Source organism: Cercospora kikuchii (genome assembly GCF_019650295.1).
Source record: "Cercospora kikuchii DNA, contig_00004, whole genome shotgun sequence".
Taxonomy (NCBI): Eukaryota; Fungi; Ascomycota; class Dothideomycetes; order Mycosphaerellales; family Mycosphaerellaceae; genus Cercospora; species Cercospora kikuchii.
In genome coordinates this window covers 2260145-2285948 of record NW_025408585.1, presented here as the reverse complement: position 1 = coordinate 2285948, position 25804 = coordinate 2260145, and the positions used below count along the sequence as shown (strand labels likewise).

Genomic DNA, 25804 nt, shown 5'->3' with positions numbered 1-25804 from the left:
TCTCGCGCCTGCACAGCAGGTTCTGTGTGGTCTGCTCACACACTCCTCACCGTCCTTTCAACGGACTGGACAAGGCGATTTCATCATCTGCAAAGCTCACATCATGGTTGAGTCCTCGACTCTCCATACTCCCGTGGCCACTGTCTGGACAAGGCGACAAATTAGGGCTGCGCGCCAGCTTTGGTCGTGCTTTGAAGACGGAGGTATACTCGACATCTTGCTCGAACAAATTCTCGCGTGGCGTGATGTCTCGACGTTCATTGGGTGCGCCTTCCGACACATCGTTGTCCAGCTGGTTGACGGTGTACCGCCGAGGCTGAGGTTTCTCAGGCGTGTCGAATTGGTTCACTGGATAGATCTGTGATGTACGAGACCGCGTATGGGAGGCTCTCTTAGACTGCACGACTTGCTGGGGCGCAAAGGAGATGGACTGGCGAGTCCGTTCCTGCAGACTCAATGCAGGCTTCTCTTCGAGCGTGGAAAGCGTGGTGATGGTCTCATCAGAGCCGATTGGGGTGTCTGATCTCATAGATCCTTTCCTCTCGTCGTCGTTCCTTCCTAGTGCGCTGTTGTTCAAATCAATAGAATCTGTGCTTTTGAAGGCCATCGACATGCGCGTGCGATCTGCCAGTGAAGGTCGAACAGGACGAGACATGACATCTGCGCTCCTGTTTGCGGGGAACTGAGGCGCTGGCGGATCTATCGGACTGTCTGAAGAACTTTCGCTGATCGACAATCGAGACGGAACTCGAGGGCTGTTCCTGCCTGATGAGGCACGGCTCAGTGCAGCAGATCCAGTACTAGCAAATCCTGTGTCGCTGCCTTTTCGTTGGCGTTGAGGAACATAGGGATCCTCAATCGGTGACTCCTGGACAGGAGAAGCGACCATGGAGTTCCGAGGGCTCGGCGAGATCGAATTAGCCCGATCTGTCTTCAGCGGCGAGAAAATCTCCGACTTGAGCGGTATAGGCTCTCGTTGATTGATGACCTTGGGCTGTTGATACGATCGTGATCTGGATGAGACGCGTTGGCCGAATCTCAGCGGAACCGAGGTATGCGAGTTGGCTCGCTGATGGGGTTCTGGGGATGCTCGTGCTGTTGTGTCCACCGACACACTCTGTCGCTTGAATTCAGGTCGTTTCACTCTTTGTACAGGCTTGGTGGGCGATGCTGGATCATTTGCAGACTTCTTCCGAAGCTCATCCCGCATAGCATTCAGAATCTCGTCGTACTTCACAGCGCTCGTGTGTCTCTTGTGATTGGCGACAATCGACGTCTGACCATTATCGGCCATGTCACGCAAGGTGAGATTTTGATGTTGGTCCAATCGCAAGTGAGTTGGCTTCGCTGTAGAGGAGTCCATTTCCTTTCCTGACTGCACCTTGGACTTGAGTAATTGCTCATGCAGATTCTGCCATTTCTGCAGCCTCCGCTTCTGCTGTCGAGTGCGATCTTCTAGATCTTCCAAAACGCCCTTCTCTGCCGTATCGGCCTTGACAAGCTGATCCGTCTTGTTGTTGTCCCAGACGGCATTGAATGACTTGGTCAAGAGTCCGTCTGCTCCCGGAGCAGCGTCTCCATTCAACAAGGCGTCCTTCACATCCTCACTGCCAACCCAGTTTTTTTCGAGTACTTCTTGTGCCACATTATCCTCTGGCGATCGACGCCGTCTCAGGCCTGCTGTCTCGTGCACTTGAATCTTCCTTGCGCGCAGATCGAACTCCTTGTCCTTGAAAGTGTGCCAGAGCTTGTCGTAGGTCTCTTTCTTGCGCTCTTTCTCTTCCAGGACCTTGGCCAACGCAGCTTTGTGGGCAATGGCGAGCGGAAGCATGCTCTCCCGCTGCTTAATGCTCAGTGCCTTTCTGGTGCCAATTTTCTCCGAGTATGGCCTTTCGTAGGATAAGCGGTCCTTGTTCTCGACTGTGACCCTGCGTAGGACCAGTCCTGAGAAAGACAGGCATAGTTCCCAGAACTTGTCGCCTTGACAATCGTCCAGCATAGACTTGCGCAACACTGTTTCTCGCCCCAGAACGCCATCCTTCTTCAGCTCATTCAGACAGCGATACAGCGCTGCTCGGAGATTGATGCTCTGCAAAGGCTCCAGAGGTGGAAAGAAGGGCTGTAGCTTTTCCTGGGTGGTTGCCGAGTCGTATCTTCGAAAGAGTTGGAATAAACACCACTCGGCGCATCTTGTCCTGGCTCGAGCATCTTGCGCTATGTTCGCGACTGTCACGTCGGGCCAGTCCTCGAGACGGTCGAGGTTGAGCAGACGGCAATTGCGTATGAAGAGGGCAATAACGTGGAGATTGTTCGTCGTCCCGCGTGGCGCGTCGAGGCCATTGGCGGCTTTGGAGATGGTCCGCTTATGCGTGGAGGCGCTCGAACTGGCGGTGGTCGGCCTCTCCATGGCGGTGTCGCATTGCCAGCAGACGACGACGGGGAGGACAGGAGGGGGAGGGGGAGCAGTAGTAGTCGTAGAGCGAGCGGTGCCGTTGATAGCCTCCTGGGCAGCACATTAGTTTCACTTGGGAGAGATTAGTCGGTGACCTGCAGGAGGCTTCAAAACAATGGCGCATGTCTGACTAGCAGGGATGACCGTCATTCTGCACACCGGCTGTGGCTTTGTTGATCGCCCACGACTGCAGACAACACGCTCGCCATACACCGTTTGCTGTTTGCCGTTTGCTGCACGCTCGCTGTCGATATAATCACGTTCGTTGTCCCGTTGCACCTGCCTCATCCTGCCCCTCCTCCACACCGCGTTGCAGCGGACACCGCCCCGCCAGATACGCCGCAGAACGAGTGACACAGCATGGCACCAGACGCCATTGAGACAAATGGCCCATTGAGTATGCAACACACACACGAAACTGTTCCTACACCTGTCTGACACACATTATAGGCCCCGGCGCTGGAATTCTCAAACGATCCAACACCAACGAAGGCTGGACCCCCAACACTGTCCTCAGCACTCTCCCCGAGCAACCACAACCCCACTCGACATCCCCGCTGCCCTTCTTCCACTTGCTCGAACGCCTCAAGACCACCAAGCGCGAAGGCTGGCGACGTTTCGAAATCAGCCATGGCGAGTCCATATCCGATCACATGTACCGCATGGCCATCATCACCATGCTGTGTCCTCCCACTCTGGCAAAGCGGATAGACTTGTCAAAATGCACAAGAATGGCTTTGATTCATGACATGGCAGAGAGCTTAGTTGGAGACATTACCCCGGTCGACGGTGTGAGCAAAAGTGAGAAAAGCAGAAGAGAAACAGAAACCATGGACTACTTGACCAAAACCCTGCTCGGAAATGTGCATGGCGGTCAGGCTGGGCAGGACATGCGCGAGGTGTGGCAGGAATACGAAGACAGCAAGACTTTGGAAAGCAAATTTGTGCACGATGTGGACAAGATGGAATTGCTCTTGCAAATGATTGAATACGAAAAAGCTCAAGACGCAAAGGTCGACTTGGGCGAATTCGCGTGGGTTGCGAAACGCATAGAGCTTCCTGAAGTGCAGCAGTGGGCGGCAGAACTTCTCGCCGAGAGGAAGCAATTCTGGCAGACGAAAGGCAAGGAGCCATCTGGAGTTCAGGATATCTCGGAGGAAATGAAGAAAGCCCAGGATGGATACTATGGCAATGGCACGTCATAAGGCGTTCGAGGCGTTCAAACCTTTTCTGATCGTGACATCACGCCATGCGAATGAACTTCACGAACCACATGCGATGCATACAGCGAGGACAGATAGACGCTTCTTGATGATAGAGACGATGAGATGAACGATACCCTGGTGTGTGCTGGGTTGGGCGAATTTCGATATTGATATTTGAATAGAGCAGACTTGACGCATCACAACAAGAAGATGGTGCTTGCTTTTTCGCACACTTCTAGACCATTGCCATTGGCGTTGCTAACCCAATGAAGCAGCAGAAGGGAGAAACATTCCAGTGTTCTCTGAAGCGATCCTTGTGCCACAGAAGATCTCCTTGCATTGTTCAGATTGCGACAACGTACATGTACTCTTATCAAGCGATGGTCCTTTCGTCGCCATCATGGATGATCAACTTGCGCGAGATGGTCGCCCAACTGCCCATTTTCACCTTTCCGAATCATGGCAAGCACCGAGAGACGCTGGGTAGATTCTATCGCCCGGCGGATCGTCCACGAAGCAGAGCATCCTCGAGATTAATTTGGCGAACGTGCCTGGCGATTATCATACTCCTTTCTCTTGCGATTATCCTCCGCCAGCAATCACCATTGTCCGCTTCACTTTCTCGAATGATGGGCTCCACCGACTGGAGTCAATACGCCTATACCCAATACGTCACCACAGAACATTATCTCTGCAACAGCGTAATGATCTTCGAATCCTTAGCAAGATACAATTCCAAGGCGGATAGGTTGCTCATGTTTCCGGAGAACTGGGCCACAGATACAGAGCTAGAAGCTACAACGTGGGATCTCTTATCGAAAGCGAAAGAAGAATATGGTGTGAAATTACAACCTGTGACTCTCCAAACGTTGGCAGGAGAACCGACTTGGGCAGATAGTTTGACGAAGTTGTTGGCTTTTAATCAGACGCAGTATAAGAGGGTTTTGAGTTTGGATTCGGATTCTACGGTTTTGAAGGTGAGTTGGTTGGAGCGAGAGAACACTGTAGGGGAGCGGGCACAAATACATTCGAACACAGTCGCTAACAGTGCCTGATCGAATAGCCCATGGACGAACTCTTCCTCCTTCCACCTACTACACTAGCCGCTCCACGAGCCTACTGGTTACCCAACCAAAAAGATCCTGTCCTCTCCTCCCAACTCCTCCTCATCCAGCCCTCCGCAGTAGAGTTCAATCGAATCCTCAACGCCTTCGACACACGTCTCGAAGCCGATTACGACATGGAAATCATCAATCACCTCTACAATTCCTCGGCCATGGTCTTGCCACACAGACCCTACAATCTGTTGTCAGGAGAATTCAAACGTCAAGGAGAAGATTCTTCACTGTCCTCTTCTATCGCCGAGACCTCTCTCCCGTCCAAAGTCGACCACGCCGCTTACCTCGGCTCTTCAAGCGAAATCTGGGATCCCGATCTCATCATCAACGAAGCGAAATATGTCCATTTCTCTGACTGGCCACTTCCAAAACCTTGGATAATTGCGGATGAGGAGACTGTGGAGAATGTAATGCCGCAGTGCGTTGTTTTAGACACACGGAAGAGTGTGTTTGAGGGCGTGGGGAATGAAGTTGTGGAGGATTGTAGGGACCGAGAGATTTGGTTGGGGTTGTATGCGGATTTCAAGAGGAGGAGGCAGGAGGTTTGTGGGTTGGGATTGTTCGGCGAGGGGGATGAATATTGAGTGTGAGAATTAAGGTGCGGCGCGGTGATCTGATTGCAGGCCGATAATTACTAAGACGTTCTCAGTCGATACTGCAGATGCCTCCTTGATGCATGTCGAGGCCCCACCAGAAAGCGTGTTAAGTCCAGCCCAAGCTTGCACGCAAGTTTGTAGACAGGAATAGCAGTCGGTTGGATTAGTGGTCGAATATGGACTGGGCACTGAGTGATCTTCGAAGGCGGGTACGAAAGTGGTTTCTGCAGGCTTCGCTATCCGGTCTCCGCAGCATGCAAGATGCATTCCTGTCACCTCGGTGGGACGGATCCAGAGAATGTATCTCCGAGAAGTTCATGCCATTCATAGATCGGCTTGCCGACTTGGCAGATGAACCGATCAGTTCCTACCGAGTTTGTGACTTCCTTTCTCAGATTGCACAGAAGCTGATCAATGTGCGTTCCCCGCTGGCAGTGAAGATCCCGAGATAGAGGCCTATCATCAAACACTTCAATTGTGAGGTTTTTTGTAGTTCGATAGTAGCTCATCGAGCTGTGCTCCTGCACCGTGTCGAGGAAGGAGTTCCAATCTCGTGCAATATCAACAGTGCGACTAGCTTTAATCTCTCAAATGTTATCTTATCTGTCCAAGACAGTGCGTGTAAGCTCGATGTCCCTCTGTGTGCGGTCCTCGACTTTTTCTCGATCTCGTGAAAGCTGTGCAGCGTGGTATGTACTCATGTTCGAGGATTGGGGAAAGGCGTGTCCGTAGAGTCGCCAGTCACTGTATAGCCACTCACTTATTCACTACAAGATAACCCAGCAAGTCCAACGATGCTTGTGAGAAATTCTTACAGGAGTAATAGGTTGCGGGCCTTGGAATGTTCGTCTCCTCGTGGCAGTGCTCGGAGCGTGATTCATCGCTACCATCGATGTGGTTCCGCCGGATTGCTATCGGAACATATATAAACGCTGCCTGTGACGTGGTACGGGTAAATCAGATCTCATGGCCGTGGCCATGAACGTATGTTGGATGGCGTCAATGTGAGACCGGAACTTTGCCAACCTCGTGGCTCGACATTTTGTTCCAGACCTCACTTCAAGAAGGCTTGAGCAGGTTTCTCTGACCACCGTGCCTAGATAAGGCAGTTCAGCGTCTGCCAGAGGATCGTAGGAGCGTAGCGGACACGTGGCTTGGGCTGCGGTATTTTCGTGCCCAGGACAGCAGTACCTTCGACGCCCATCACACGGTCACACAGACACCGGTGGCCACAAAGGCAGCGCACCGGTGTGTGACCAGCAAACTTTTACACACGCTCCGTGATTCTGTTACTCGGTGGCGCCGTCAAGATCTTACGTCGCAGCCCAGACGGGAGGCAGTATTTTCCGTGCTTTAAACAGAAATACGCTCCGAGGAGGTGAGGTCAGCGCATGCATGGCCATTGGATTCAGGTGACACGCGACCGGTTCTTTCAAATCCAGGCAACTGGAACTGGATGGCGTATGTGATCTTGCTAGGCGAACTCGCAGCAGCGTATGAGAGTCTAGAGATGTCTCACGATTGGCGGATAGATCGCTGAGATGATGCACGAGAAGCAGTTCGGAGCATGCTGCGTGATGTGTAAGGCTGGGCTGGGCAGGCCGTAGGCGATGGTGACAGCCACAAACTCTCCCCACGCCTTTCCAGAGCTTATTGAAGTGGCTGCGATCCAGCGTGCTTGGCGCTGCTGTTCTCACCAACAAGAAGCCCAACGAGCCTGGCACGACTGGCAGTTTGCAGCGACATGCTGACGAGTTGCGAGATCGGCTCGGCGAGATGTCCGAATGGAATGATGATGTCGAACACAAATGCGATCTATCTCAACAAAAAGGGGATCTCGATAGAGCCTCATCTGATCTTAGCTCCGAGAAGGAACCCCCACGCTCGGTCGCTTATGTGGAAAAGGGTCCGAAATGCGAATAGATATGTAAATGATCTTGCGCTTCGTCATTAACATCGACGCGTTGAACCTCTCGAGCTTCGATTGAGTAGAATCGCCATTGACAGCCAGCATCGTTCACGCAGGCTCCCGAACGCTTTTATCAATTGGAGAGGCAGAATGGTGACCAGTACATTTCCAACACTCTGCGCGGCTGCATTCGCGAACTGCAAGTGCGGCACGACGCTACATCCAGTCCCGAGCAAATCGGCTGCTGGATGGCCTTTGCTTTGCCATTCTCCGCTTTTCCTTTGCGAGAGGTTTCCATTAGTTGGTGAATCAGTTGTGTCGTATGAGAAGTGCATAACAGAGTTCCGGTTGGCATGCAGGCGGCACAGGACCTGCGCCCTTTTCATCGACCAGCATGCGGCCATACCTTGTGTGGTGCATAAGGTTCAGCCATCGAGTGGCGAATGCGTCAAAACCACGAGGCGTTGCAAGCTTGTCTTCGATCGCAGCTCGCCGTCCGCGACAGTAGAGGCAGCTCTCGCAGCCTATTGGTGCCCAGAGCATCGAGGCCGCAAGCATAGAGCGTGTTGCTGTGAGCCTGTCACGGTGCAGTATTGCATTGAGCGGCGGATGAGGCGTCCAGGATGCAGTGCGAGCGTGAGAGGAGCACGATGGGTACATCGTTTCCCCGCCTATACGTCCTGCAGGCGTGCCAGGAGCCAGCCTTTCGATCATCCTGCGGCCTCTGCTTGGGATGATCTGGCTTCGAGCACCGCGGACGGGGCCAATCGCGGCATCCCGAAGTAATCAGGCTGGCGCGTCTGGTGGGTGCAACGCTGCGAGAGCCCGCCTGCTGTGAGGGCAGCGTCGTCTTCCGCCGCAGCCGAATCGGCAGCGTGTCCGTCGCGCGTTGCTGTGTGCAGTGCGAGCCCGGCGGCGCTCGCTGTGTGCATTCGTCACGGTCAGCTTAGTCGGGCTGAGCATGCTAGATCCTGTGGACCACAAACGCGGGATGATGACCCCACCGATCGCACCCTCTTGACCTGCTGTTGCGATGCCTTCTGTCGACCCCCGGATTATAGCAAAGGCAGGCCGACCAGCAACCTGCAGCAGCTATCAATCCGGCTCCGTCGCACAGCGCTGCGTGATCCACGCCTCGGTGTGCCCCAGGATATGCACGCAACTGCATCCTCTCTCCACCTTGCAACGATAGCACAGCGCCGCGCCTGCCCGTCCTGTCATCCCCCTCGTGACGCCGCCCTGCCCTGCGCCGCGCAGCATTGTCATCTGGGCCACTAGGAGATGACGAGCGACCTGCGCAGGCTGATTCACCAGCCCCGACGACCGACTTAGAGCCTCAGCTGCGTGCAGCTGGAGGATTGCAATCCCGATAGCGACCACCCAGGACGGCCACAGCGCGCCCGCCGCACCCCGATTCGCATGAGGAGCGCTCCGCGATGAGTGCGAAGCAGGCGAAGAGCGCGGTGGACACAGGCGCACCGCTCGACTCGCGGCCCGCCAGCCGCAAGGAGAACGATGAGGTAGAGATGGACGACGCGGAGCACGAGGTCGACGACGTGTCGGAGCGGCGATCGAAGAAGAAGCGCCGCGTGGTCAAGACGATGGACAAGAAATACGAGTGCCCGCAGCCCGACTGTGGCAAGTCGTACTCGCGAGCCGAGCACCTGTATAGGCATCAATTGAATCGTGCGTGAGCGCCCGAAGTGCAACCCTCCGCGGCACCGTGCTGACCAGTGCGCAGATACGCCCAAGCAGATCTACTACTGCGACTTCCCAGGCTGCGATCGCAACTTCGTGCGGGCCGACCTGTGCGCGAGACATAAGGAGCGCCACACGGCGAAGGGGTCTCACCTCCAGCGCAAAGACGCCTTCATGAACAGCCAGCGGCAGCAGCCGAATACTGGGACCAAGCCCGGGTCAACGAAAGACGTTGCGTCGACACACACCGAATCATCACCCAGCGACTCGGCGCATTCGGTGCAGCAGCTGCCCCTTCCAGACTCCAAGGCATACATCTCACCAGCAACACAACTCCCCCCAAGCCTCTACACCGCGGCGGGAGACCAACAGCCATATCCCAACCCATCTCAACACAATCAGCAGCTGTCGTCGCTGCACACTGGAGGTCCAAATGGCGTGGACTCACAGCAAACTGCCTCCGGAGCCTACGGGGCTTACCCATCCAGCTTCAACGGCGCCCAACACGTTGTGCCCTCACCGTCATCCAGCACTGCCAGACGCTACAGTGTGGACAGCCAGTTCAGCCGGCCGAACGCGATGGCGAATGGACACGTGCAACCACTTGCAATGCACCCTCCTCCGGTGCCAGGACACCAGCCGCAGACTCCCGTGTACACGCAGTCGCCGTATCAAACACAAGAACCCAGAGGTGCGAATCAGCAGTATCAAGCGAATTCTGCCACCGGTTCGCTGCCTCCCTTGCCCCCATTCGAAATGCAGCCGCCGGCCTACAACAATCGCTCGAATACCATGAATACCTCCGCCATGACAGCGGAATATCAGTTTCAACCTAGCAACGATGGCTCCGGCAACATGGTGCCTGAACTCGATGCTTTCGGCCAATACACTGGAGGCTACATCATGCCCGTTTTCGGCATGGACAGCTTCAATCGCTCATCGCACACAGGCTTTGATTTTGTGCAACTGATCGAGGACCCGGGTATGTCTTTCGTTGATGGGCCCTCGCCTCCGTTCGACTTGCATTACAACATGCAAGTGCCTGGAGTGGCACAACTCAAGCATGAGGCAGACAGTGCATTGCCTCAACTGTCTGACACGGACGCGGACAGTGACAAGTCGCCCGAGATATACGCGATGGATCTATCCATGCGCGAAAGCAATATCACGGAGCAAAGGCAGAGGCGTATCATCAACATGGTAGAGAAATGGGAAGACATTGAGCGCGTGCCTGGACAAATGAGCAAGAATAAATTCCTGCCGGGTGATGTTGCCGATCCAACCCATCCGCTAAGCGTCGAGATGTTGAAGACATACTTGACCAGTTTCTGGATTCACATACATCAACAGATGCCGATCATGCATCGCCCATCATTTAATGGACAAACATGTCCTGATTTGCTCTTGCTAGCGATGATGTGTCTCGGCGCTTGCTGCCTCGACCGTACCCACACGCCAGAGCGCATCAAGGCCTCCGCCGAGCTCTCCTTCTTCTGCGCCTGGCACATTCGCTGGGAAATTTTCAAGGAAGCAGAGTTCAGGCCACCTGCGAAGATGTGGACCTTTCAGACCATGCTTCTCCTAGAACTCTTTGAGAAGATGTACAGCACCAGAGCACTGCATGAGAGGGCGCATATTCACCACGCCACCACACTTACCGTCATGCGCCGGGGCTCTTCGCTCATCGGACGCGGTGCCACTGATGAGGCAAAGGCACGCGAGGATCCTACCAGAACCCCACCTGGACCTGAGGGCAGCATCAATACCAGTGGCCAAAACACAGCAGATCCTTGGTGGAATAACTGGATCAGTAAGGAAGCCTCCCTCCGAGTCGGCTATGCTGCCTTTGTCATCGACTCTACACATGCTGCGATGTTTGGACATGCGGCTGCCATGGCACCAGCAGACCTCGCGCTACAACTGCCGTGCGATGAATCCATTTGGGCTGCACAGAGTGGCGCCGAAGTTATGCGTGCTGAAGGAAGTCTCAAAGCGAACGGCTTTCAGCGATTGACCTTCCAGGAAGGTCTCAAGAGGATCATGCACGGCAAACCAGTCCGCACTAATGTCTTTGGCCGTGTCATCTTGATGGCAGGCTTATTGAACCTCAGCTGGCAGATGAATAGCCGAGAACTGCAAGCCAATACATTCTCGGCGCAGAACTCTATTGGCAACCCGATCAAGTGGCGCCTGACCTTGTGCCATGCGTTTGACCACTGGCGTAAGGACTTTGACGAGAGTCTGGTAAAAGCCGAGGCGACTTCCGACCCACCCGTAGACTTGGGCAACAAGTCCAATTGCCACAAAGACCATCGCGACAACGTGTTCGAATCCAGAACCTGCCTGCACAGCCTTGCACACATGGCGTTGCATGCAGAGATTGTTGACGTTGAGGTACTGGCCGGGGCAGATCGTGTATTGGGACGAGACATCCTCGATGTAGACCGGGTTGTCGTTCGACAGCGCATGCAGGAATGGGCATCAAGTCCGCGCGCGCGAGATGCCGTGTTCTACGCGATGCGGTTCCTTCGTGAAGTCCTGATGCCAGATCCGGAATCATCGACACCGCACACTGGACGGATGCGGTCCAAGACAGGGATCCCATACAGTGCGAGAGATGATTATTTGCTGAATCGTCCGTACATTCTGTACTATGCTTGCATGGTCGTCTGGGCGTACGGATATTTGCTCGATGGCCCGATCACGAATCGAAAATATGACCTGATGACAGTCGAAGCGCAGGTGTGGGACATGCAGCAATTCCTGGGTGTTCTTGACAAGATCAAAGATCCTAGCGAGCTTGATAACGTGACGAATCGCAATCGCGTGGTAGGCCTGCTGGTTTTGATGCGCGACTGCTTCGAGACGCCTCGGTGGGAGCTATTGGAAGAATCGGCGCGTCAGCTCGAATTGTGCATTGAAATGCTGTGGCCTGGATTCAATCAAGAACTGAAAGACTATCGTCAATCGCAGGAGCAACAGCAACAACAATATGAGCAATACGAATCAAAACACCAAGTGCATGGAAGCCGGATGGGAAAATAGCATAACTTCTTTTTTGGGGGAGCGAAACTGATATCATTACTTGTCAAAAACAGAAAAAGCACCACAGGGCGGTTCATCTGTGCAAAATGGTGCATTGGGGAACTGGGAAATGGGTTCGGGATCAAAAAAGGGAAATTGGGAAGGGCGTTTTACGGTACTTGTGCGTGGGAAGTCCTTCCTTTTGGAAGACTTATTGGGCGGCATTTGTGATACCCTGGCATCGATGTGTGTCTCGTATTTTAGTTTTTCGCGAATGTGTTTTGCGCTTGATCGTTGGGCGACGGTGGTTGTTGGTTGTGGATGGTGTACATTTCCGACACTAATCACGCGGTGGCAGGTGCGGCGAGAGCTTGTACGGTGATGTTGTAGGTAGGGAGGATGAGATAGCAAAATCTTCTTCTGATTGAATAATCATTGTCGAAGTGATGTAATTTCGTGCGGTGTGATGGGTCTCGTATCTCTGCGTAAGCGTGTTGTGCTGAGCCGTTGGATGTCGATGCGACCGAGTCGTGTCGTGTCTGCTGAACCGAATATCAATGCGCGCGGATTGCTGCGTCGCACGTGTAATCAGCCGAAAGTCGGCGAGCGCTTCGCGCACATGATTCCCTCAGCGCTGAAAGATGCCGCGGTAAGTTTGTGAGGTAAATAACATGCCGGGACTGAATGAGCTATAAGTATATTCTCAGAACCGAGGACATCAAGGTGAAAAGCATGTCCTACTTTAGGGCGGTCGGGAGGAGAGTTTTGAATAAGGCAATAGACGGATACGGTACCCACGTGCTCCAGCTCTCTCTTACGCCCAACTTGCGGTGAAGGACCTACCTGGTTTGACTGGCGTGATGATGCGAGGCACATGAGTCGGATAGTGGTGTTGATAGGCTGCCAGTAGCCTTATCTGCGTATCACATCATCTGGTGACCTGGAAATTCGAATGTCGTTACTCGTCTTGCAGCATGGTTGGTTGCACAAGCGTGTGTTTGGCTGCAGCACCCCTTTGCGCTTCCTCTTGTGCGACGTGCGGAGGTTTGGCAAGGGTATGCTGGGTTGTCAATATTGATGTGACTTTCTGTCAAGTTTTTGCTTCACTGCAGTCCGAGGACGTTGTTGGAAATTGCATCACGTCGATTCACATGCGTTCCCACAAGCGATGGCCGAATTGGTGATGCAGTGTGAGCGCAACGGCCTCCATTTGCGATCAAGATCAATCACCAATTTATGAGGCCGAGTATCGCCAGGTTCCTGGTGATAGAAAGGACATATCGAAGCGCGAGCCTCATCGCCTGATCAGTGAACATGCGCATTTGCCCTTTGCTCCATGTGGATAACAGACGCGCCTATAGACTGGATCGAAGGTCTGCTTGCGGCATGGGTGCGATATGGTCATCGCAGCTAATAGCCGCCATGGGGACAGTAATGGAGGGCCAGCATTAGCACTGCACACGGCTTCATGCCATGGTGGTGCTCCCTGTCGCTATAAGTGACCGTCGATGACCGAGCTCAGGAAGCTACCCAGCTAGACGCGCAGCAGTGCCCGCGTCGTATCATGTGCGATGCCATACGACAACCGCTCATTGTGCAGTCGAAAGATCAGCAAATGCTCATGGGATTGCTCAACGGTTTCCTCGTGATGTGAAGTTTCCTTGGTCGTTGAGCGATTTGCCAAACCAATGTGACCAGAATGCCCGGCACAACTTTGGAGGGCCTCCGCGCCCTGGACTTACTCGCCAAAAAGGCACTGTAGGATGCAGAAGTCATCCTGTAGCCGTTTGTCAGTCAATATGGACAACTGCAGTCTGCAGTCCATCCGTGGCTCCATAAGCGCGGAGACAACGCCGGGACGATTCCGGCCACAAGGTAGGTGGGGAAGCAGAGAAGAGGATGGAAGCGGATGTTGAGAGTAGATATTGCCTGCTGTCGTTCTCACAGCTGAGGTCCAATGGTACGGATGCAGTGGTGTGGTTGTTCCAATGTGTCGTCTCTCATGCTCGCGTGCCACGGCTCCGTGAAGCTGGTTCGTAGATCAGCTCGAATCGCCGATTCTTGTGCATGTTCTGCTGATCTGTTGCCCGGATAGGAGAACGCGCGGTCAAAGAGCACAATTCACAACAGTTGCGAGCCAGGTTGCCGGGCAATTATGGTTGTTGAATATGCATAGCTGCACCTCCTTTGCCATAGCCCTTCGACTTCGGACTGATAGGAGCATCGGAAACACCATCAAGCCGGCGACCTTCTGCGCTGCGTCCGCAGGTTGGACTTAGCCGTACGGCACTGAAATTGGACAAGAGGCTTGGTGACGAACACGCGAATTTCATCCGCCAGGAGCACTAGAACACGCGAGAAATAGCGGGGCAAGAGTCTAGTCGGGGTCAGGGGATCTGCAAACGCGTACTGTGCGTGATGGATGTCATGGAGCTCTTTCCGCGGCCATTGTGACTGTGATGTGCTTGCTCTTGCCCTCGAGCTGCTCGCTTGACTGCAGCTGCTGCACCACAGCTGCCTCCGCACGCTGAAACGTAGCTCAAAGTATACCACATACAGTCCCTTAGCCTCCTTAGCCTTGGCTTCTTCAGTCCCTCGCCCTCGCTTCGCCTCGACAGCCACGAGCGACGTCCCGTAATTCCCGCCAACGCTCATCGCAGAGCTTTGACGGCATTGATGAAGCGGCACAGCATCGGTTCGCGTGGCACTCGATCCGCGACGAGGGCTCGCGGGACGGCGCTATCAGACACTAAGAGCGACTGCTCCAGGAGGGAATTCGGAGAGAACAGCTGGCGGACGATGGTGTAGCAAGTACCCGCGGCGGCCGCATATGGCTGCTGTTTCAGCGGGAGCTCCAGGATGTCATCGGGGCGCTGCTGAGTGCCCTAAAAAGTGCTGCAAAATGGTTCGCTCCAGCATGGTGCCGGTGACGCGCAGTAGCGAAGCGCGCAGGCCAGCCGGTGGGAAGCAGGACAGCGCTGCTAGCGACGACGGCGCCTTTCTGCCGCAAGCCTCGTCGCGCATGCGCAGCACGCAGGTGCGAGATGGTGGGCTCGGCACGGCAGTCGTCCACCCTCACCTCGCCCTGCAGCAGTCCGCTCCGCGCAGCACATCCAATATTGATCCCAAGAATAGGCCGACGTTGACGACGGACGAGGGAACTCGACTGCCTGAACCGCTCCTCCGCGCAGCACCTGCACTTCTCGTTCGGGGCAACACGATATTAAAATATCCAGGATATGGCCGATCTGCCCCCTGCGTCGGCTGTCAGTGCCAACGTGCTGAGACTCATGGCGATCTGCCGGCAACAGCACCACACTTTCATCACGCTCGCACTTGCAGGCCCGCGTGCAGCACTGCCCGTGGTTTCCTTGCTCGAGCACTGGCGGACTGGGCCTATTCACATGCTACCCACAGCCTCCCTTTCGTCATCCACTCGACGGCCCACGACGGCTGATCCCAGCCTGTCTCAGAAGGGGCCCATACCACAAATTGAGTTATGGCGCGAAGGAGCTAAGACAGAACCTTGGAGCTTAGCAAGTTAGTAGCCATGCGACGGGAAGAGGAGTGGCCTTTTCCTTGATGCCCTTTAGATGACCTCTGGTCTACAATCTGGCCGCCGACATTCCTTCACTCGCTGCTGCCTCTGACAATAATCAATCCCAACTAGCAAACTTCCACCAAGGCCTCTTCTGCACGTCACTGAATCAGCATTCTTGGGCAGCATCACATCATCCTGAAACGTCGTTGCACAGCTTCTCGCTTTCGTGCATGCGCAGGAAGGACTAAGCCGCACCTGGACCTTCGCATAACACTGAACGGGGCACTCGTTCAGATCATAATACCAAGATGACTATGGCATATCCGCGACCGTCACCCGCCTTCTCAAGACCTTCATACATGGACAATCTATACAAAGACACGTCATATAAAGATGTTCCAAACACACCTCCAGCAAGTTTGCATTCCTACAAGAGCAGCATATCCACTACCAGCACTGCCTCGAACTACAGCCTACGATCAACATACCAAGCCACCAGGCCTCTATCGCCGCCGATTGAGGAATCCAGCAGTGACAACATCAGTATACGCAGCAAGAAGTCATTCCTGAGCCCAAAGAGAAAGTTTCGCTTTGGAGGCTTTCTGCAGCGGAATCGCCACACCTACCCGCAAACCGCAGAGCAACCGGAGCCCGTACCTGTACCTATTGCGAAGCCCGTACACGAGCTGGCACCTGGGTCTCCTACAACCCCGCCAGCTTCTGCTCCCACATCTCCTTGCACAGAAAGTCCAGTCGTGCCTGTGCAACACCGACCCTCACTACCCAAGCTTCAAACGAACTTCAGTCCCGCGAGTTTTGGACCACCTGAGGCTATCGACACTTATGAGAAGAAGGCGCTACCAGCATTGCCTCCTGCTTCAAAATCACCATCGCGACAACCTGCGCGAACGTTATCACAATCGCGGCCCTCGATGAGACGTCAAAAATCGGCCGCTGAGCTGAACAGCCAAGGGGCCGAACGAGGCTGTCATAAGTGCTACTACTTTGCTGCACGAAATTGCAATGGCTACGTACTAGGAGGCGATCCTGGGGACGCGTGTGAGACGTGTCTGGTGAGTAACACATCATCGATATGCTTCCATTGATCTCAAAGCTAACGCACCTCACCAGGCCGCAGGTTTCTTTGGTGCGAAATGAAACGGCCGCTACACGAATCTCTTTACTCTTTCACACTGATGACCAAACTTTTTTTGCACATTCATGCATGGCGTTGGCAGGATACTGATACATGGATTGGGACACGGGGAAATTTGTAAGATTTTTTTGACCCACATGGTCCTTGAGTTTGGGACTTTGGGAACGCATTTGCTTCCCACTTCGCTTCTGTATGACACGATATGACACGAGGAGGAACCGCGCCGACGATGGCGACAAAGAGGGCGTCGAAAGAACACGGCACCGCATATGCGCACAACACGATTCGTTGTGGCGTGGAAAGAGGCACCGGCCGTTCTCCAAGAGGCTGACCGGGGAGAACTGCGGATTGCCGCATTGCATGGCATACAAACAGGACACACCCGCCGACCGGGTCAAAGCACAATCTGAAGTGCGTCTACCAAAACGGACGACGAAAGCCGCGTTGGAACCAGGGATTTCCTTGATATGGAGCCCCAAACAATTTACCAAATAGTACAGACAAGACAAGGAAAAGCTGTTGCTGTACTACAACTCTCGAGAGTGATGATGTTGTTCTCCCATAAAAGTGACACGTGTATTGCTGACTGACTCCCAAGACGTCGACCAACCGTCTGCTGTAACTTAGTCTCTTCGGTCTTCGCTCCCCTTACTCCACACTTTGACGCGGAAGCATCCTGTCGTGAAACACGGCAAGAACGCCTGTTCGTGCCCGTGTGTCGTCACGCTTTCCCCATTCGTTCGACTCTGTTGCAGAAATCCCCACCCAGATCTTGTTGGATGCCAGCAGCTCCGCGATCCCCAAAGAGTTGTGGCTGCAAGGATCTGTATATCGAAGACGTTTTGTCTTTTTCTGGGCGGCGAGGTTATCCGAACAGCCTTCTGTCGTTGAACATGAGCATACTTCTGCAGCCACGCGCGCGCGAGTGGCTTCGAAATGGAAAATGCTTATCGGTGCGTCATTGTGAGTTGTTTGACTGCTGTCAGATGGGGATTGTGAGACGTGGATTTGGGCGTTGACGAGGATCACCGTGAACTGCAGCCATGCCAAGTGGCTTTTGTTTGTGCTACAGACTGGCTGATACGGAAGAGGTTCAGACCGCTCTGGATCGATCGCGCTGTGTTTGTATCATCAACATCGAGGGTCTGTCGAAGAAGCGGGCGTAGAGTCCGAAGCCTATCAAAAAGTGAGGTTCGTCGTGCCGGATCTAAGAAAGCGCGAAAGTTGTTACTTCTGCAATTGAAGCCCATCCTGCTGTGAGAGATGGAACATTTCGTCGCTTCTTGAAGCGTATCTGCTACCAACTCTAACGAGAGTTGAATTTGATGATGCTTTCAACTGCCTCCACCAACATGAATAGAGGCCCTCATCTGCGCTTATACGAAGACCGCTGCACCAGACTTCGCACTGCGATCCTTCCCATGCCATGACAACAAGACGCCAATTCTGCTCCGCGAAAGACTGTGCCCCAACATCCCACCCCTTGCCCTTCCAATCATGGAAACAGAAATGCCGTCGATGGCCCAGGGAATGTCAAATGGCGTAAGTTCACCGACCGTAAACTATCCTATAGCGTGTTTGCAGTCAAGGGGGAACATTCGCAAGGTCCGGCACATGCAACACGAGTGGGCTCACTCGGTGCCCTTCGACGGAGTATCTCAGACCGCAATCTCTTCTCAATGCGCGGATCCGCTTTCCCCTGCTTCGGCGGGAACATTTCAGCAGAAATCACCGCCTCCTTAACGAGATGGCTGGCTTTGTATCGGGTTCCTGCCTAGCCATATGCAACTTCTGATTTGAAGGTGAATGGTTTGGTAGTTCAGCAAAGACCAATCATTCGCCATGTCCAGAAGACCGCGGTAGCATCCCATATTGTGCATCATGAATGTGTGGATTCGTATCTGAGGTCGTGGCGTGGGGCCAGAGGTGATGCAGCGAACGAAGTGAAGGAGCTCTCGGATTTCGAAGCGATTGATGTATGCCGAGAATTCGTTGTTGGCGTAGAACATTGCGAGGCATTCCGATCGAGTTTGTCGCGAGACGCGTGTGACGGCAGGCTGAACAGCGAGTGTCATGTGATTGTCGACATAAGGCGACGTGATGAACAGTCGCTCGTTGCGCTCTTTCGAAGGTAGTGCGAGCTCGTAGATGAGGTTCCGTATTTCTGGCGGGAGCTCGAAGAACTTCGACGTCTGCAGTGCGCATGGTGTCGTCGTTGTCGTCGTCGCCATTTCGCCGGGGCTGTCGTCTAGTGCAGTGCGCTCGATCTTGGAAAGTATGACTGAGTGCGACCGGTATGAACGAAGTCGCGATGTGAAGTAATGATCAGTCTTTGTGTGGAAGACGAGAGGTATGGTAGTACGAATGGCTGCTTTTTACTCCCGTGGTCGATGTTGAAGTTCGAGGCGACACGAAGTAAGAAGCCCAGGCTGCAGCCGTTGAAGAGCAAGTGCCGTACAACATGCAAGAGTAAGAGCGCGCGCAAACAAAAACATCGCTTTTCTTCAGCCATCCACATAGCTCGACAGCCGTCCCATACTGAACCGCTTATCGTTCGGAGATGAAATGCTCAACCTCTTCGTCTCATCCGGCGCTGGTGTAACCGGTCGACTCAGGTCCTTGTTGAAAAGCGCAACACTGTCTCTCACAGCGACGTACTCAGAGTCTGCGTATCCAATTATTGAAGCAATCTGACTGCTTCTGTGTCCCGCAATTCTCTTGATCTCAATGGCGGAGTAGTTGACAATGGCTTTGCCAACCTCTTCGCCCTCACTCAAGGGCGAGTTCCTCGTTGGCAGTACCACGACGCGGACGCATTCGTGTTGACCAAAGTGGCCTTCAACGTCCACGACACCGACAGGGAGTAGTCCGTTCTTCGACTGCAGAGCCGTGTAAGCTCCGTGATCGACGTATACGGTTCCGTGCGCCGCGAGACCGTGTAAGAGCCAAAAATAGCGATCTCTGATCGGATGCGGGTCTGGTAGAAACCGAGTGTGCAAGGGAGGAAGTCCAGGCTCTTCAAGTTTGAGTGCCCCGTTTCCGTTGACGACTGGCGTTGTATGAATTACCGGCTCATGGGGCGCCAACTCGCCGCTCTGTTCCATACTCTTCGCTGCCGCCTTCTGAGCTTCCGCATGTCTGACAATTGCTGCAATATTTCCCGGCTTACTGCTCCTAGTGATGACAGTTGTTACACCAGCGGCAGTTGCCAATCTTGCAGCCACGATCTTCGTGCTCATTCCACCTGTGCCGAGCGAGCTTCCTGCGCTTGAAGTATCCGCAGCCAGCTCAGCGATATCCTCCACCACCTCTATTGCTTTGGCATCTGGATGATTGCGAGGATTTTTGTCATATAAGCAATCCACATCCGTCATCAAGAACAGGTAGTCAGCGTGGACCATGCCTGCTGTTATGGCACTCAGTGTATCATTGTCTCCAAATTTGATCTCTTGCACCGAAAGTGTGTCGTTCTCGTTCACGATCGGTATGACTCCCATGTGTAGTAATTCGTGGAAGGTGTTCTGTGCATTGAGGTACTGATTTCGATCGGCAATGTCGTTTCTCGTCAAGAGGATCTGAGCTACAGGCTGCCGCATGTGCATGAACAGCTGGTCCCACATGGCCATGAGCTTGCACTGTCCTATTGCTGCCAGCGCCTGGACTTGCGGGAGGAGTTTGGGTCGTCGTTCCATGTTCATTTGCCGTAGGGCCATGCCAATGGCTCCAGACGAACAAATGACTACCCGATGTCCGTCATGGCGAAGACTCATTGCGGTTTCGACGATCGTCGAGAGAGTAGAGAGGAGAGGCTCATGGGTCTTTTCGTCCACTATGGAGGATGTGCCTAGCCCACTGTCAGCACATCATAATCCTGCATACCATTGCCTAGAGTCTTTACTAGTGCTGTACCGAGCTTGATGACGACCGTCAAGTGTTTCTCCTTCATCTTGACGGTTTCCTGAGGCGTCCGGCCACCTATTCCTCCGCTGTGTAGATTTTGTAAATTGAGGTTGCTGCCATTCGCCCGCAGGTTGGTGGGAGGTTCACGTAGCTCCATTTTAGCTGGGGAGTAGTCATGTTTTTGGGGAATCCATCGAAAGCATGTGCATTAGCCTGTGACAATCTGCCCTGCCAAGGCGCGATATCGGGGTTGGTGCTTCCGCATTGAGGCGCACCTTCCCTCCCGACAAGCCGCATCAGACACCGTCAACACGAGCAGACACGGTGCGATCACTGCGAATGGAAATACCGAAGTAGCGGTGGAGCTTGAACTCAATCAATTCGCAGGGGTATCATCGCGTAAGAATTGGTCGCTATGCAAGAATCACGTCCAGGACCGAGTCCAACCACTCGTCATACCATTGTCTCTTTCGTTCGCCCACGAGAGCATCGATCATCAGCTGCGTAGCAACTTTGTTGCTCTCACCTCCTGCGGCCTTTCCATCCTCCTGCTCCCTCCAAGCCTTCTCTGCTGCTTCTGCTGCCCTCCTGATGGCAGCTTCTTCATCCTCATCGCCATAGAGATCGCATCGCTCACACTCCGCGCATTTGCCTCCATTCGGTCGGAAGTGCTGGCAGAAATGTGCGTAGCCTTCTCGGCTAGTGATCTCAGATCGACAGATGTAGCACATCGTATAGCCACAATTGCAAACGAGTTTGTTGCAGCCGGAAGATTTGACGAAGCTGAGCATGCATTTCGGGCACGTGCGCTTGACTGCAGCTGTGGCCGAGGTCTCGATCGCTGTCCGCAACGAAGTCTTCTCCGATTCGAAACAATTATGCGGATCGTTCCATAGAGCGGTGCAGCGAATGCAGGATATACGTGAGCATTTCGGATGTCGACACGCGAATTTGAGATTCTGTCGCCGCTTCTGGATGCGTAGGATGGATCGATCCAATACTGCAGCAACAGGTGGGATAAACCCGATGAGAAGCCAAAGCGCGGAGCCGAGGGCGAGAAGAGGTGCTGTGAAGAGCGATAGTGCCATGATGAAGGTAAGGAATATGAGCTGAACTCCTGGTGGCGCATAGCGAGCGACATGTTCCCAAACTGCCGTCGGTTGCTTCAGTCGTGGTTTCGGGTATTCTTGAATCTCAGCATAGCTGCAGAAAGGGCATTGTTGAAGTGGCAGGCCACTCTGTAGAAGGACCTCGCTCGACACACGTGCCTGGAACTCATTCCACACGTCCTCGTTATCCTGTCCTTCTGTCAATGCTCGATAGAGGAGGTCCTTGGATATGTTGCCGGGACATTCTGCAGACGCAAAGCATCGTACTGTCGCAATCTTCGTATCTGCCGCTCTCGACCAGCCTTGACCGTACAATGCCTCGTTCACTGTTCGTTTGATGCATTCTAAGCACAGCACATGGCATGCGTCATCACAAGTGGCCAGTTTCTCGAACGTCACCGAGCTGTAACAACACTCGCAATCGAAGAGAGCCTCGAGCTCTTCTGCCTCATCCTCGTTGAGTTTGCTCGCCACTTCGTAATCGGTGCGCGCACGCTCTTGTTCTTGCTTCTTGAGTATGGGCGCGACAAACAGCTCATGCAATTCGTGGTCAAGCTGTGAACTGCCTGTCCGCCGTACAGCAGGGGCTGTAGAAGCCTCACTATCTCCCAGGCTCTGCCAAACAATAAAAGGATGATTGCCAACTTCTGTAGTATCATCTGTGGCCCGCCTTGTCCAGAAATTCGTTAGAGAGAAGCGCCATGATTTCGCAGCCACTTGCTGGAGCACCGGTCTTGCCAGTGTGTATGAGAAATTCTGTTCCGCAAGCACGCCTCGGACTGTCGACTTGCTGAGCGTCTTGAATTCCTGATAGAATACTTGCTTCACTGCATCCTTATATGCCTCGCTTCGAAACAACTCCACATCTCGCGGACGAGTATCGACAGCGGCAGTAGTAGGAGTAGCAACACGCTTCGTCCCACGAAGAGTTCTGTACCGCCCTTTGGCCCACTTCGCCTTCTTAATCAGCAAGTGCTCCGTAACGATTTGCAGGCGACTCTCCTCGCTCACGTTTACGAGCATTTCTCGAAACACCTCAGGTTGAACATCAGGGAAGATATCGACCAAAGCCAGTAACGCAGAATTTAATTCTCTGAGATCAGGTTCGTCTTTCTCCTCTGTCCTTTCCTCAGGTATCAGAGTGGGGTCATAGAGGGGTGAAATGCCAGATCCGGAAGGATTCTTGTTATCCTTGTCTGCAGCCTCTTGTGCCGCTGCACTCCTGAAAGGTCGAAAGAAGTCTGCTTTGGTCTTCCAAAGGCGACCGGACTTGGGCAGAGGTACGTGGTCCATGAGACTTTCTGTATGTCATTCGATCCTCTCAGTACAGTGATGTGGCATGGCATAGCCACTATGTCAAGATGTGAGGCCGCAGTATGATTGCTTGTTTGCGAGATGGAAGTTGGCAACTGCGCCACAGAACTTTAATCGATGTCTTGGCGATCGTGCAAGCAACAATTTGTCTAACCAATTCTGAGCAACGACAACAAGACAAAGGAACATCTCCGTACGAGGGCAAGGTCGGAAAGATCTTTCATGATGAAATGAGAGGGGTTTGCACTATGTTGAGCTGAGATGTTGCTGCATTGAGCCAACGTTTCCGAGCCACCGAAAAAGGACAGCCTCGACAGCGTTGCGGTAATGATACTTGCTCTAAGCTACTCGCATACACTCGTAAAAAGCTGGGTATCCGATGTCATCATCACAGCCATCCATCTCGTCAGCTCATATCCTCGCCGTGCCCCGAATCTGGCAAAGACAGATCCGGCCACCTCATTCGTCAGGACTGGAACAACAGCCCAGCCGCATACTCGACGTTGCCATCACATGCGTCCAACGCTGCAACAGCTTGCTGCCGAGAGAAACCGAGACTCTGAAGCTGCTCGATCTTTTCCTTAGAGTGACCAGACGACGCTGCTGGAGCTGGAGCTGTGGCGGGCGCTGCAGGTGCTGGCCGCTGTGTTGAGGCACCGCCACCCAGCGTCTGGCCTTGTCCCTGGAAAGACCCGCCATTTGGTTGCGAAGATGAGGAAGCTGCTGCAGCGGTTCCAGCTGGCTGGACGGTGCCAGATTTGGCTCCAATCTCAGTCCCGTTTGGTCCTTTGATGGTTGGCTCCGCAGCCTGCGCTTCCTCAAAGTTCTTGGGGATATCAGCTTCTCCTAAGAAGGTGACCTCGTTGCCGTCGCCAAAGATGAGCTTGTTCTGCCGAAGATCGATGACGGCCTGGAAGCGTTTAAGCATATCGAGTCCGAGCAAGAGGTCGACATCCTTGCCCTCCATGACGGTGAAGGAGCAGCTCATGGTCTGATTGCCGATCTTGATGTCTGCAGAGTGAACTCGACCCAAGATCTGTGCCGTACCAACACCTTTTGCAATGCCCGAATAGCGCTTGTCGATCAAACGCATGATGCCGCATGCCTCAGCACAGGAGGGTGACATGATCGTTGTCTGCGCACCGGAATCCACAAATGCCTTGACTGGCTTCTTGTTGACCTCAACAGGCACGTAAAGCATCGTGACTCTTCCAAAGACTGCCACTAGTGTTAGTACCTACGCAAGATGCACGATCGCTGGCCATGACTTACCCTCCGGGTTGTGCTCATAGGCGAATTGGAGATTCTCCTGCACTGACTCTTGCCGAATCATCTCCTCAATCTTCTGTTGTGCCTCGATGTTGAAGGGATCCTCGTTCAGAAGCCGCATCTGCTCTTGTCGCTCACGTTCTCTATCCGAATCTTCTCTGATCATCTCTTGCCACACCTCGCGGAATCTGGTCTGGTCGTGAATCGCTGCGGCCAAAGCTGGTCGTTGTTCTCTGATCTGGGCCATCGCGCCTGGGTTGGCCAGGATATTTTGACGCGTGCTCTCAATCTCTTCCGTGTTGTTTGGCGGGCCTCGCCCTCGGGCACCTTGCTGAGGCCGCCGTTGAGCGCCCATGTTATTCTGTTGTGGTCGACTCATGAGCATAGCAATCAGATCGCCATCCTTCACTCCCGCTGCGTCTAAGCTCTTGCTGTCGTCTTGGAGAGCCTGGTTGTTGAGAAAGAACTGCTGTGAGGCTTGGGGGATTTGGGTCTCTGCAGTGACGAAGCCTTTGAGATCGGCGACGGAGAGTTCGGAAGGAAGGTCCAGGTTAAGGAGCTCCTGGTCGAGTTGGTGGTTCGGAGCGATGATTTGTATAGTAATGCGCGTCCTGTCATGATGGCACACAGGTTAGCAGCAGGTCGTTGCGGAGTGGCACAGGCATGCTCTGGCGGTGAGACCATCACATAGCGACGGGAGCGCAGGCTCTTGTATCGCGGCTAGCTGTACTCACATGTTGCCTGTTCAGTGGGCTTCAGGCCCAGAATTCTTGCTGAGGTCGTACGTCCTTGCTCGAGCTCTTATGCAAGTCGCCTGAAGGAGCAGTGTGTCTGGAATGCCGGCAACAGCAGCGTCACACCCGCCTGGGGAATTTGCCTGCGACGGAGACTAGTACTGCGAGATCGTTTGGCTCCGCGTCGTTGCAACTCGAGAGCAGCGAAGAGGGCCGGTCAGCTGTGGATGGCACGGTTACCGCGGTGTGGCCGATGGGGTGTCCAGGTGGCGGCTGCTTTGGGATGGGCGGGGCGGCGTCAGGCGGCGATGGTGTGCGTGTCAGAAGCTGCGCGAAGACTGAAATGGGTGAATGGTTGTGTTGATGCTGGGAAAAGAAGCTGGCGACCCCCAGGCAGCTCTCGTAATCGCGGCGCCGAACACAGTGGAAGATGATGGCATGCGAGTGACGACGGCTTCACTGGACGCTTCACTTTACCGTTGCTATTCACGTGGCACTGCTGTTCTCGGTGAGTCTGGCGCAGCGCTGGCCTGGCCGTCTTGCAGGATCCGCACGCCTGGATAATCAATATCGCCTCGGATCATGCGCGTGTCTGCAGCGAGACTGCAGACGTGATCGACCCCTCGCCCGAGTCGGGGCAGCCGCCACCAACGCAACCACATTCGGCACTCGCACTCGCATCCTCGGTCGAACCCGTCCCGACCCGCCTGCTCAGGTCCAGGTCCAGAGCGAGGGGCAACGAGCATCGCATTGTACAGACTTCTGCAAAATATATTACC

The 25804-nt window shown here is 54.0% G+C and overlaps 9 protein-coding genes across 9 annotated transcripts; 4 read left to right on the top strand and 5 right to left on the bottom strand.

The window, feature by feature from the left end:
* Positions 1-46: 46 nt before the first annotated feature.
* Positions 47-2407, bottom strand: CKM354_000713900 (uncharacterized protein; the record flags this gene model as incomplete). The annotated part of the gene is made up of 1 exon (XM_044802482.1): positions 47-2407. The coding sequence occupies one exon, from the start codon at positions 2405-2407 to the stop codon at positions 47-49; it is 2361 nt and encodes a 786-aa protein (XP_044658417.1).
* A 405-nt stretch (positions 2408-2812) lies between these two features.
* Positions 2813-3657, top strand: CKM354_000713800 (uncharacterized protein; the record flags this gene model as incomplete). Its single annotated transcript, XM_044802481.1, has 2 exons — positions 2813-2849; positions 2903-3657. The coding sequence occupies 2 exons, from the start codon at positions 2813-2815 to the stop codon at positions 3655-3657; spliced, it is 792 nt and encodes a 263-aa protein (XP_044658416.1).
* Positions 3658-4283: 626 nt separating this feature from the next.
* Positions 4284-5359, top strand: CKM354_000713700 (uncharacterized protein; the record flags this gene model as incomplete). Its single annotated transcript, XM_044802480.1, has 3 exons — positions 4284-4634; positions 4721-4982; positions 5043-5359. 3 exons carry the CDS (start codon positions 4284-4286, stop codon positions 5357-5359), a joined length of 930 nt encoding a protein of 309 aa, XP_044658415.1.
* A 3357-nt stretch (positions 5360-8716) lies between these two features.
* Positions 8717-12023, top strand: CKM354_000713600 (uncharacterized protein; the record flags this gene model as incomplete). The annotated part of the gene is made up of 2 exons (XM_044802479.1): positions 8717-8966; positions 9022-12023. The coding sequence occupies 2 exons, from the start codon at positions 8717-8719 to the stop codon at positions 12021-12023; spliced, it is 3252 nt and encodes a 1083-aa protein (XP_044658414.1).
* Positions 12024-15851: 3828 nt separating this feature from the next.
* On the top strand, positions 15852-16701 carry CKM354_000713500 (uncharacterized protein; the record flags this gene model as incomplete). Its single annotated transcript, XM_044802478.1, has 2 exons — positions 15852-16616; positions 16675-16701. The coding sequence occupies 2 exons, from the start codon at positions 15852-15854 to the stop codon at positions 16699-16701; spliced, it is 792 nt and encodes a 263-aa protein (XP_044658413.1).
* Positions 16702-18266: 1565 nt separating this feature from the next.
* On the bottom strand, positions 18267-18930 carry CKM354_000713400 (uncharacterized protein; the record flags this gene model as incomplete). The annotated part of the gene is made up of 2 exons (XM_044802477.1): positions 18267-18450; positions 18530-18930. The coding sequence occupies 2 exons, from the start codon at positions 18928-18930 to the stop codon at positions 18267-18269; spliced, it is 585 nt and encodes a 194-aa protein (XP_044658412.1).
* Positions 18931-19203: 273 nt separating this feature from the next.
* On the bottom strand, positions 19204-20645 carry CKM354_000713300 (uncharacterized protein; the record flags this gene model as incomplete). The annotated part of the gene is made up of 2 exons (XM_044802476.1): positions 19204-20543; positions 20609-20645. The coding sequence occupies 2 exons, from the start codon at positions 20643-20645 to the stop codon at positions 19204-19206; spliced, it is 1377 nt and encodes a 458-aa protein (XP_044658411.1).
* Positions 20646-20895: 250 nt separating this feature from the next.
* On the bottom strand, positions 20896-23001 carry CKM354_000713200 (uncharacterized protein; the record flags this gene model as incomplete). The annotated part of the gene is made up of 2 exons (XM_044802475.1): positions 20896-20932; positions 21059-23001. 2 exons carry the CDS (start codon positions 22999-23001, stop codon positions 20896-20898), a joined length of 1980 nt encoding a protein of 659 aa, XP_044658410.1.
* Positions 23002-23488: 487 nt separating this feature from the next.
* Positions 23489-25771, bottom strand: CKM354_000713100 (uncharacterized protein; the record flags this gene model as incomplete). Its single annotated transcript, XM_044802474.1, has 3 exons — positions 23489-24240; positions 24295-24902; positions 25719-25771. 3 exons carry the CDS (start codon positions 25769-25771, stop codon positions 23489-23491), a joined length of 1413 nt encoding a protein of 470 aa, XP_044658409.1.
* Positions 25772-25804: the final 33 nt, after the last annotated feature.